The sequence below is a fragment of the Apaloderma vittatum genome, unplaced genomic scaffold (assembly GCF_000703405.1).
Source record: "Apaloderma vittatum isolate BGI_N311 unplaced genomic scaffold, ASM70340v1 scaffold12841, whole genome shotgun sequence".
NCBI classification, from domain to species: Eukaryota; Metazoa; Chordata; class Aves; order Trogoniformes; family Trogonidae; genus Apaloderma; species Apaloderma vittatum.
In genome coordinates, this window is record NW_009700879.1 from 27502 (window position 1) to 38932 (window position 11431).

Genomic DNA, 11431 nt, shown 5'->3' on the forward strand with positions numbered 1-11431 from the left:
CCGTGCTTGTCTGTAGCTGGTGTTAGGACCACAGAGGTCTCAAAAGAAAATATTAGCCAGTTTGGGTGTAACAGCTCTTACAACTTAATTGCTTTTTAGTCCTTATTTTACATTCCTTCGCAGCTCTTCTTTTGTCCTTCGGTTGTCTTTGCTATCGTACATACTTCTCTGTTGTTCCTTCCATTACCGCCTCTGATTTTTTGCAGATTTTGAGCCTGTGATCACTGTCATCTCCACTAGATGGACCTCTTGAGATGTTCAGTTTTGGGTTTCTCTGTATGTCAAAGTTTTGGGCTTATCTGTATGTGAAACAGTACTTTTCTCTTAAATGTACAAAGTTTTAAAAGGTGAGCTGCAAGGCCCAAATTCTTTCCTTAAAGTGTGTGCGTATTGGAAGAACAATACAATTGCTATTTTTAGTGAGGATTTATGGCAAAATAGAAGTATGAAATTTTACTGTCCACCTACTAGTCTTTGCTGCAGCTCATGATCTTCCAAAGGCTGAGCTGGTTACAGTCGAATTTAATGAATGTGCGAACGTGAAGCACATCGTGAGGGAGTGTTCCCAAAGGCAAAGCTGAGTGGTTACTGACAGTGAGCACGTGTAGCTCTGAACTAGTTACAACTTTCTGTCTCTTCCCAGCCCTGAGCAGCCAGAAGGCTGGGACACCTGGCTCCACGGACAGCTGAAAACGGGGGGAAGAACCAAAGCATGTTGCTGCGTGAGGGCAAGACGTGTTAAGTCAGATTAGTAATCCAGCTCACAGGCATTGTTTATTACATTTTTCAGCATCGTTTTAATGTGTTTTATACAACATTTTTATTACCGGTGAAAGTATGCGTTGCTGCTAAAGAGGAGTGTTGCCTTCATGGATTATTAGCCAAGTTTGTAGTTAACAGGGGGTCACCTACTGTTCTCAAGCTAAAAATAGTTCTCCTGCTAAAGAAACTTTTGTCTCCTTTCTGTTTTCTCTTTTTGTATATTATTCCTGGACTACCATTATGTTGTTGTTTAGAATTAATAGTATTTTCTTAATAATAAAGTGATTTATAAATATAATTAACAGTATGTTAAAAGGCTAATTATACTGTTACATATATCCATGAAAATCTAGCAAGTTATAAAATTGCAATAAACAGGAAAAAAAACAATCTTTGGATCAAGTAATTGGGTATTTCAAGTATTCAGCTGATAGTCATGTAAGTCAAACAGAAGTTGTGCAAAATTAGAGCCAGCTACAAGGGAGCTAGCAAGCTCTGTTTGTCCTGGGCACATTATCCCAGGATTCCTCAGTTTCTTCAGACATTGCCCTCGCTGACATCTGGTTTCAGTGTTGTACCCTATGTTCTTACCTCCCAATCCTAAATACTAGTTTATCCAAAGACGAGCAGTGTATTTGTGTTATTTCATCCCCACATGGAGCAGCAGAAGAAAATTGAAACTTGTCTGTCCACTGTTTGCATTGATTCTATTCACCATCTTGCAGCAATTTAGCAGTAGTCTGTACAAACAGTTTTACATACTGTGTTTTCTTTATTTTCACATTTTGTGTAGATCAACTCAATGATGCTACATCGAGAGGGCTTTTCCCAGTTCTTAACACTGAACGACTGCCCAAAAGGATGGCGTTTAAGACTCTTGCAGAGAAATTTTTTTCTTGTGATTGTATGTGTCATTGCGGTGTTTTGTCAGGCACACCTTCCAGCTACCCGTGTATTCTTTTTTTTTTTCTTAAGTTCTTCCTTTCAGTAGTATTTTGAGTAGAATTCGCAGGTGCTTTCTTCAAGCATTATTAGAATATTTGGCTTTACATTTTTCTCAGTTAGTTCTATTTGCTTTGTTATTAGCATTTAGTAACTTTTTTTTCTTCCTACTGCCAAGAAAGCATTAAATTCATTTGTTTGCTAAGCATCACAGTACATTGTTACATTTCTGTCTGTTGTTGTCTAGTTTAGCAATTCTGAATGAGAACAACAATGAACTTAATTGTCGTTCTTGAGAGAGCTGGAACCTCAACAAGTGTAGAATGACAATCATGTTGTGCTGGTTAGGATCTGGTCCAAAGCATCAATATTGCACAAGGTGGAAAGCTTAGTTAAAATCCTCCTTCTGACTCTGTGTTGGTAAAGAACTGATATGATCTGATGCGTAATAATTGTAATCTCTTCCCTTCCCAACTGTCCCTGGGAAAAAAAAAGCTTTAGGAAACATGAACATTTCCTGCAATAAGTAGTCATTTAATTAAAGAACAAAAGTAACAGGAATCAAAAATGCTTGCAGCTGTGATTCTGTTAGACATTATATAAAAAAGAATGAAATTATAATACATTAAATTAGTTTTTAGAACATGAACTTAAGTGTTTTACAAACTAATAGTGGTAAGTTCAAAATGTCTTGTCAGCGTAATACTGAATGACAGTGTGTCATGTCCATTTATATCAGAGGCCTTGGAATGGTAAAGCCTGTACATGCACATCTCCTTTTCCAAGATAGACTGCCAAACAGTTTAAAACAAGGGTTAAAGGAGAGTAGTGGGTTCTTTCAAGTAGCTTTACTTCAGTCTTTTTCAGCAGATCATCCCACTCCACAGGCCGTCGCTCTTCTGGCTTCAGAGCGAAGTACATCTGGTGTTTCGTTCTGTACGTAAGTGCTGCAGAGACTTCATCTGCAGAGTCCTTCTTTCACATAAACATCAAGGTATCCTGGACTGAACTTCAGGGAAAGACTTATATATCCCCTGATGTGTGTTCAGCAGCAGTATCAAAAAGTAAAGACAGATTCTTCTCAGAAGAAAATTTCTATGGCCTGTGAAATCTAAGAGAAAGAAGAGATATTTTTCAAACCACTTTCAAATAAAATACATAAGATTTTTAAAAAATCTGTTAGATTAACAAAAAGTTACTTTTTAAAAAAATATTCAGTCTCTTTAAAGGTACAGTAACAGCAGGGAAGAATATTAGTGGCTTTAAATCTTAATTTTCATGTAAATCTTTCCACACCTGCTGTGGCTGTAGTGTAGTAACAGTCCTCAGGGCCCAGTCTAACCAGTTTACAGTTATATGGGACTGCAAGTTGCAAATACAGGTGTGGGGTTGATGTTGCTTTTCTTTTAGGAATTAAGCCACTATTTGTCATTGGTAGAAATTTTTTACTGTGCAGTGATCTTGTTATTTTGCAAGAGTTAAGCAATGTTGAGCCCATGGTTTGGAAAGTTGTTTTAACGTATGATAGTCTTAAGAGTCTGAAATAAATATACTCTTGTTTTCTTGTTCTTTTGGCTGAGATACATAGTTAAAGTCACAATCATTTGTAATGCTTTAGCACTAATTGTAAATAGTAAGCCTGTTTATTCCTAGTATCTTGAACAAATTTCAAAATACATTATTATAACCTGCATGAACTCCCCAGGTAGCTTCAATTAGAGGAGGTGGATCTCACTTTTGGACTTAAACTGCAGCCATCTCGTTTATTTTTTCTATATCTTATTCTACCAGTGCAGTGATATCTTGCCATACACACTGAGTCTGAGTCCTGTAATGTTAAAGGGGCCTTAACAATTGCACAAACAGTCTGGAATCGTATAAATATAGCATTTAGACCACTGTGTGTTGCATTTCTGACTCAGGGGTATTTGCCTACAACATCTTTTCACTGAACAGTGAAAGCTCAGTTAAGTGGGAATTCCTTCAAAGTTCAGAGATCAGCCTGGAGCTCTGGGCCCGTGAAGTGAGCGTTCCAGAATGCAAGACTGTGCAGCCAGTTCCTTAATTCAGTGTTGGGCAACTTATTTTAGCAGCAAGCACACCTGAGAATGCTTACAGCCATGGCAAGGGTATGTTGTGCTCCCAGCAACTCCAAAAATTTTGTGTTCAGAGAAACTGGACTTGCTCAGGAGAGCTAATAGAAATTTTAGGAAATAACTGATTGCTATTTCAGTGGGGTTTTTCCAACTAACAAGGTCTTTCTGCAGGTAAAAGTGGCTGTGGAATCATCCTCCCTCATGTTTTTTCCCCACTTAGAAAAGGGAAATGAGTGTTTTCGTGCATGTTTAAACCTGGTACCTATCATCAGTGCTGGCAGGGGAAGCAAGCACGGGATTGATGAGGCTCACACTGGCCCAACCCCTCAGAGAGTGACAAGAGTCCACATCCCGTGTGTAAGAGCAAAATCCGCAGACTCGGGACTCAAGCAGACTGGTTTTAGCAGGTAATGGGAATAAGTATCTGGGAGACCAACCTTGTCAAGTGTTTGCTTGATGCATGTACCTCCATCTCATTACTCTTGTACTCATTTAGCTCTTTCCGAATTGCTGCCTAGGAATTGAAAATAGAAGGTGGTTAACAAAAAAAAAAAAATTGTATTTATAAACATTTTAAAGCATTTGCAGAGCAAAACAGGAGTGCAGCCTGAAAACGTTAAGAAAGATGGTATTCACTTTTTTTTTTTTGTCCTATCAGTTGATGGGCTGCTGCATAGAATCCGTGATAGTACTGAATAGGCATTTTTATAAAGAGCATTTTTACAACAATATGCACTGGTCAGTGTGGTTTCAACGTAAAAAATAACGGCAACATTTATAGAGATTAAATGTCCCAGAGGTTAAATGTCTTTGTGGAATTTCCTGTATCATTATAGGCAAAGCAAGCAGAAAGTAGTAACAGGTCATTTTAATTGTGTCAGTACCTTATCTGCTGCTGATAGTCTTGTCCACGGTTTATCTGCCCGCCTGTCGTAGTCCTGTGCTTTTGCCACTTCCACATAATCACTGAATCGAATCAGGATTTTTCTGTCTCTTAGTTCATCAACTGTAGGTCTCTGGTTAAGCTGTATTAAATAGTTTTGTAAAATAAAACCAATGTTACTCACAACCACATCGATAAAATGTGCAACTTTTTCTGCTTCCCATCTTAGCCTAGAGGAGTATCAGACGCTGTAGGGGTTCTCCACTACAGTCAGTGGCAGATGGTCTGTGGAAGGATTTCAGAACTGGACCCATTGCAAAGATTTCAACTTGACTTTAAGAAATTATCAGCATATTTGGCTTAAAATTCCAGCTGGGATTCCTAGGAGCAGATCAGTAACAAGATCTGGTTCTGATTCTGAGAATACCTTAAATAAAAAGAGAAAATTAACTTGGGAGCACACCTGGTGCTCAGCAGGGAGGCAGCTTTGCTAGGGATTTGCAAGGAAGAATGAAGTAGTCCTTTTCTAGCAATATAGTTGCAAAATACGCAGTGTGCAAGCAAATACAATTTTTCTGGCATAAAGTTTAGAAGGTATTGCAAGATTTTACCTTTCTTGTCAGTCTCTGTTTGATTTCCCTTCTTTCTTCCTGTTCTGTTTGATCATTTCGTTCTGCAGAGAATATATATATTAAAAAAAGAGATTACTTTCCTCATGAGGAGGATTGGTATTTTCCAGAGTTCTAGGCAATAAAACTTAGAGCACAGAAAAACAAGTAGCTGGTTCTTATAGTTGTGTGTTTTGTTAGTTCAGTCTATCCCCCTGGTTCTCTATTAGAACATACAGTTACCTCTCTGTAAGGACAGGGTTCTGGTGCCAATGTTGGCTTTTCCTGTGCTCTAAACTCCAAGGAGATTTAATAAAACAAAAGCAGCCACACTAACTCTCCAACTGCATAAACTTCAGGAGGAAAATTTAAATACTCAATCATCATTTTTTATTCTCCACTTTGCCAGAGCCATTCATTCCTGTTAGCTGCTGAAAGGGCTCACTGCCGCAGCACGGGGGAAGTATGTGCCTTCCTGGATAACCTTGTTCTCAGGGCACGTCTTTCGATGGTCACGGTGCCGTGGCAGTTATCTTTGACTTGTGTGCTTCTTTTCTCTACTATTCAGGATATGCCACTGACATTAGAACCTCTATATCCTCACGGGGTTTTCTTTTGGGGTGTTCCATTCCAACCTAAGCCAGCTTGCTTTTGTGTGTTGTGCCTATTAACATTCAAGCCGTGATAACTCCTACATGCTGGGTCTAAAAATAGACTGGAGTGCTGTAACACACTGTGAAATACATCCTTTGCCTTGGGAAACGAGTTAATGGCATTTCTATTTCTAGTACTATCTGTTACTAAATTAAGGAGTGAGCCTATGACCTGAGCAAAGCTGAAGACGGAGAGAAAAATGTTTAACCATTCTGGGAATCTCTAGATAATACGGTGGAATTTGTTATACTACTTGCATTAGGTATTTCCAGTGTTAAAGCACACACGTGATTTGTAATACCCCTCAAAAAACCACTACCACTGCAGATTATATTTTTAGCAAAGAAGTATTCTTCTTCCTTATTTTTAAGCTCAATAGATGACACCGAAATGCAATCCTAATATCTACTTAAAATAAGATAGTAGTGCGTAGCTACAACTGGCTATAGTAGAAATGCAAATCAAATTAATCTAAAATGCTATAAGGGGCTATATTACAATTCTGTGGCAAGGCACACAAATATGAAAGAGAACAGGGACAGCTAAAATTAGTGCTCTGTCAGGGATAAGCAGCTATTTAAGACTGAAATGTTTAAAAAGGGGAACAGGCTTTAAAAAGTAGAGTATGTTCTAAGATGTAGAGATAACCTGCAAGAAGTTACTAATATGCTTTATTCAGTTTTAATTCACCCCTCTAGATATTTCTATGTATTTTTATAAAATAAGAGAATCTTCTGTGACGTAGTTCCTTTTTATGATATGATTGTGAGAGAATTCCTAGAGGAGAACTACAAACATGCCTTTCTGAACAAAAAATGCTTTTCCAGATAAACTAAATACATATTGTGACCCATTTCTATGAGACATTCACTCATGTTCAGTGCTTATTGCCTGCTTCAAGAAATGAAAGAATAAATAGAAAAAATAAACGCGGGTTTGCTAGGAAATCCTACTGAGGGCAGTATAAAACTCAGGCGTTATTAGAGACAAACCAGAGAGGCTTTTCCCATCAGCATCCCTCTGCCTACACGTAGATCCATTCATCAGTGAGGGCTGGTTTCATAAATCCCAGCAGAGAGACACTCCCAATTAGGAAGTGGCATGTGCAGTTGTGTAATTCATTTTGCTGCTCTCTGAATTATTCAGGGAATTCTTGGGCGTGACACTGTAACAATTCCTGGGGTTCCGAATGAACCGGGGATTGTACGGCGTGGTTTGAGAGACGCTGCCTTCTCCAACATGAACGTCAGCTTTCTGCTGAGGAACAACACGTGAACACCTCGGTCATGACTTTAGTTCATATGCTTTTCAGGTTTTGTGGTAGACCAGCAGCATTTCTATAGTTCAAGTAAAGGACTTAGAAGATAAAAGCAACTGTAAGAGTGTGTTGGCTTTTAGTTTGCTTTTTAAATATTATTTTCAGCTCAGAAACATCTCCCTAAGAGAGGTGAGAAGTCACTTCTTTTAATCTTACTGAGATTTGTTTTAAAATGACACAGTAGTTGCACTTAGGTACTTGGAATATGCTTCTCATTTTGACAGAGGTGTACAAAAGTGAATTATTAGTACTTAAAACAGCTTTGGGGGTAGCATTGCTTCCCTTAGCAGTCTGTCTTATGAACATCAGAGATGCTAGGAAACTTACAACGCAACTGTACAAACCCTTTACAACTTGGAGGAGGTTGGAGTGATTTCACTGAAGGGCAATTATACTGCTGCACCTTTGCATGTCAGACCCAATCCATGTTATGTTTAAAACATAACAAGAATGTTGATATCCCTTTAATAAAAGGAGACTTTACTAATTTCCCAATTCACTCAACACTGAGAATAGAGTTATTGCGTCTGTCCAGCCTTTTCAGTTTACAACTGACACAGCTCTTTACAAGATACGTAGCTTTTTATATAATGGAAGAGATAAATAAAATAGAAGTGCTTCTGATCTCCGCTGAACCTGTATAAAGCCTGAGCAACTGAACTGAAGTCAATAAACGTGCTCCATGCTGGGAGCTCTTTAAATGAGATACAAATCTAGACCAGTATGTTTAGCTGGCGTTCAGGAAGTATCTTTAATTCTGCTTTATCTTCTTTCTGCTTTATCTCTCTCTTAAGCTCATTATATGAATGTATTCAAACTTTTTTATTATTAAAGCTGGTCGGTTTAACCCAGATTAAGGATGTAACCAGCACACTTCAAAAAGTAAACATAAATGAACAGATTTTTTCAGTAGAGATCAGCTCTTTCTTAGCCCAGAAAAAAACCAAAGAAACAGATTTTCAGAGATCTTAGGTACTGACTCTTGAAAATCTGGCCCCAGATATTTCAGAATCTTGGGTTATTGCTTATTCTTGTCTCTTGAGGTAGATGGCAGGTGAAGTTAGGCCAAGTTCATCCACTCAACATTTGCAAAGAATGTATCCTTTTTCTCCTTTAGCTATGCACATCTGATTTCACTGGGTGCATTGGAACAGTACTGAAAATACTGATAAATACAAGTTGAGTGTGGAATTCCTTTGTGCTAAAACTTAAATTAAATCCCCAATAACTTCCATGGCAAGAGCGTAAGGGTTTTTTTGTATGAACCACTAAGAAAGTTTGAGACATTCCGTTTTAGGCAACAAAATGTAGATAACCTTATTCCTAGCGACTTAATCGCATTAATAATCAAATATGAATTAAATAGCGTAGGCAGCATTACTTGTATGACATAAACTTATGTGGCTTCATGTTTTGTGCTTGTTTATGAGAAATAAACTGTTGTTCACATCACTCTGGGTTTTGTCTCTCAACACTGTAAACAGACCATGAAAACAACAGAAGTGATAAACTTTTCCTTCAAGCAGACGGCTGCCTCCTTTCTGCTGGTGGGACCCACATTGGAGACAGTTGCCAAGCTCTCTCTCACCTTCTCCTAACGTAGAGGATTCCCGGCTTTATGGGAACGTAAAGCCAAGATTCTGTTCATCACGTGTTTGCTCCCCAGGTCAGAACACCAGGCTTCAGGACAAGAGTTAAAAGTTTCTGCCTTGTGTTTATTTGAATGGTGTTGAGAGCACTCCCCTACAGCAGCACCTGTAACAGGCCTGGAACTGCCCCTCTCGTATCTCGAATCCCATTCTTTGACTCATCTTTGGGAAGGTCTGTAAAGATCTGACCAAGTGTACTCGCTAGGAGAACCACACCTCTGCAAGGCAGCGCTCTCTGTTCTGCTTTAACCTCGGGGGTGTTCAGTGTGCAGCTTGCCATGACTGTCCATACCTTGAAAAATGACAGTCCAGTTCCCACTGTGGTGTGTGCCGCTAAGGTTGTATTCCCCTCTTAGACATCCCCAACAGTGTAATCATAACGAAAATTATTTGAAAGCCTACATTTGAACAAGTCATTTTTTTTTTTAAATTGCCTGCTTTTTTCAAAGTGTACATTCTGATTCTTGCACGATCTCAAACCCAGGACACATGAAAAATTAAAAGTTTTAGGTACGGAAAATAATCCCAGTGAATGAATCTGTCTATTTAAAAATAATATATTCAATAAATGCAACCACTGGTTTCAACAATCACATATAAAATACTTTAGGGAAAAAAAAATACTCACGTTTCAGTATATTTCTTCTTTCTAGCTCCTCAACAGCAGGTCTTTGGCTGAGTCGCCTGCGGAAAAACACCAAAATCACATTTTGTACCATGCCTGTTCTTTGGAAAGTCTGCAGTATCCTGAGCTCTGGTTGGTGTTTTCCTTGTGGAGGGGACTACAAAATTCCTCTCCAGGTCTCAGGAATAAAAAAATAAATAAAATAGAGGAATCTTGGCACCAGAATACTTTCTTCTGTTATTTTTCCCAAATGTCAGCAAGGCAGGTAGAAGTTCTCCTCTAGTTTGCTCTGCTGTCAGTAAAACGCTTCCCCAGAACACGCATCCTTTTCACCAGACTTTCGAGACAGTCCGTTGGAACCAGTGCTCTCCAACGAGGGAGTATTTAAGGTGGTTATCAAACGAGTTTCACAGGGATCTTCTGCAGCTAGCACTGCTGCTACCTTTTAATGTCATGTAGCAGCAGGCTTCCTTTTTCCTAGTAACACCAGTGATGCATCCTGACAAACTGCAGACTTGCCAGCACAAAAGCTTTCCCGTGGTTTCCTCACCACACATCTAACAGACCAATCCAGCCGCTCTCCTCCTGCCTGCTGAATAAAATTCGTGTGCTGCTCACAGCCTCACGCTGTCTGAACGGAGTGTCTTGTGCAGTTTCACCTCCCCTTTTCAGTGGTGCTGCTTCAGGATTGAGTCTTCCAATCATATGATCAGTGCCATAGTGATTTTATTCTGCATTCTAAATGAGACTTCCCCACGAGACACGGCTAGTATCTGCAGAGAATCTCAGGTAATTGCACCCCTCCCCTAGTCAGACACACACACGCAGGCTGCATTTGCCAGCTTTCAAGTAATAATCCAGCAAGCAGATCGGAAAGAGTTTACGATGCTTTCTGGCCTCTGTTCTGGCAATGTTAAGGATTCTCAGCGTCTCTTCTCCAGCAGATGTTGCCAAGCCGGAGATGAAGTTAAAGAGACAAAAGAAATCCTCAGAGCAGGGACCACACTGCAAACCACTGTTGCAGGAGTTATCCCTCTACTGTGTATAGGAAGTAGAGGAATTATTATAAAGTGATGTTATAACAAGATCTACATTTTATCAAATATACAAGAGATGAAAAAAATGAAGTAACTGTTAATACACTGTAATACACATTATAAGACCAACAGCCCAAAACGTCAATACAATTCCTTATTCTTTAATCAGCCTCCCTGAGATCACTGGGAAAGCTCTCATCTCTGCAACAGGAAGGCACTGCAAGTACTATGCCAGGTTCACGCTAACAGAAAGCTTTGATGATGAGCTCTTGTGCTGAGAAACTCCTACAGCCTAACTCTTGTTCTTCCTACCTAACATTTTTTATAACCTAGATTTCTCCTCCTGGATTTGTAGTAATGAGTCGGATACTCTAACACTGGAAGTTGCAATACTCCAAACAAAAAACAGGAATGCTGCTGAAATACACTACTAAAGGCTTTAAACACATATTTTCAATTCCTGTTGCCCTTGGACTCCTCCCTCCTCACACACTTCCCTGTACGTCTCACAAATTACACAACTCTGGCTAGGTTTGTTTTGAAAGAGATTAATGTTCATTTTATAATATAAATCAGGGAAGAATGACTTAGAGAGCTTATCTGCAAATGAAAGGTCCACCCGACCTGCTGCTCACATGCCTCTCTCTCAAGCCATTCTTAATTACAACCCTTCCATGTGAGATTTATAGATTCTCCCAGAATCTGTACATTAGATTTCAGGGGCCCCTTTTAAACTGGAGGATTAAAAGCCTAACAGAAATGATTAAAGCAGTATGAGAACACATATGTATTTGAATGCTCTATGTATTTTATAGAGAGTTATAATAAGTATGATGGTTAATTATTTAAAAACCTCT

General features: G+C 39.0%; 1 protein-coding gene across 1 annotated transcript in view; it reads right to left on the reverse strand.

Annotated features, from left to right (window-relative positions):
• Positions 1–2217: 2217 nt before the first annotated feature.
• PHACTR3 (phosphatase and actin regulator 3) overlaps positions 2218–11431 on the reverse strand; it is a 48465-nt gene continuing 39251 nt past the window's right edge. Inside the window, exons 8-12 of the mRNA XM_009878927.1 lie at positions 9541–9596; positions 5295–5356; positions 4685–4825; positions 4238–4314; positions 2218–2815 (exon numbers count right to left, since the gene is read on the reverse strand). Coding sequence (XP_009877229.1) covers positions 2800–2815; positions 4238–4314; positions 4685–4825; positions 5295–5356; positions 9541–9596 — 352 coding nt within the window. The 3' untranslated portion in view covers positions 2218–2799. The remainder of the gene's footprint in view (positions 2816–4237; positions 4315–4684; positions 4826–5294; positions 5357–9540; positions 9597–11431) is intronic.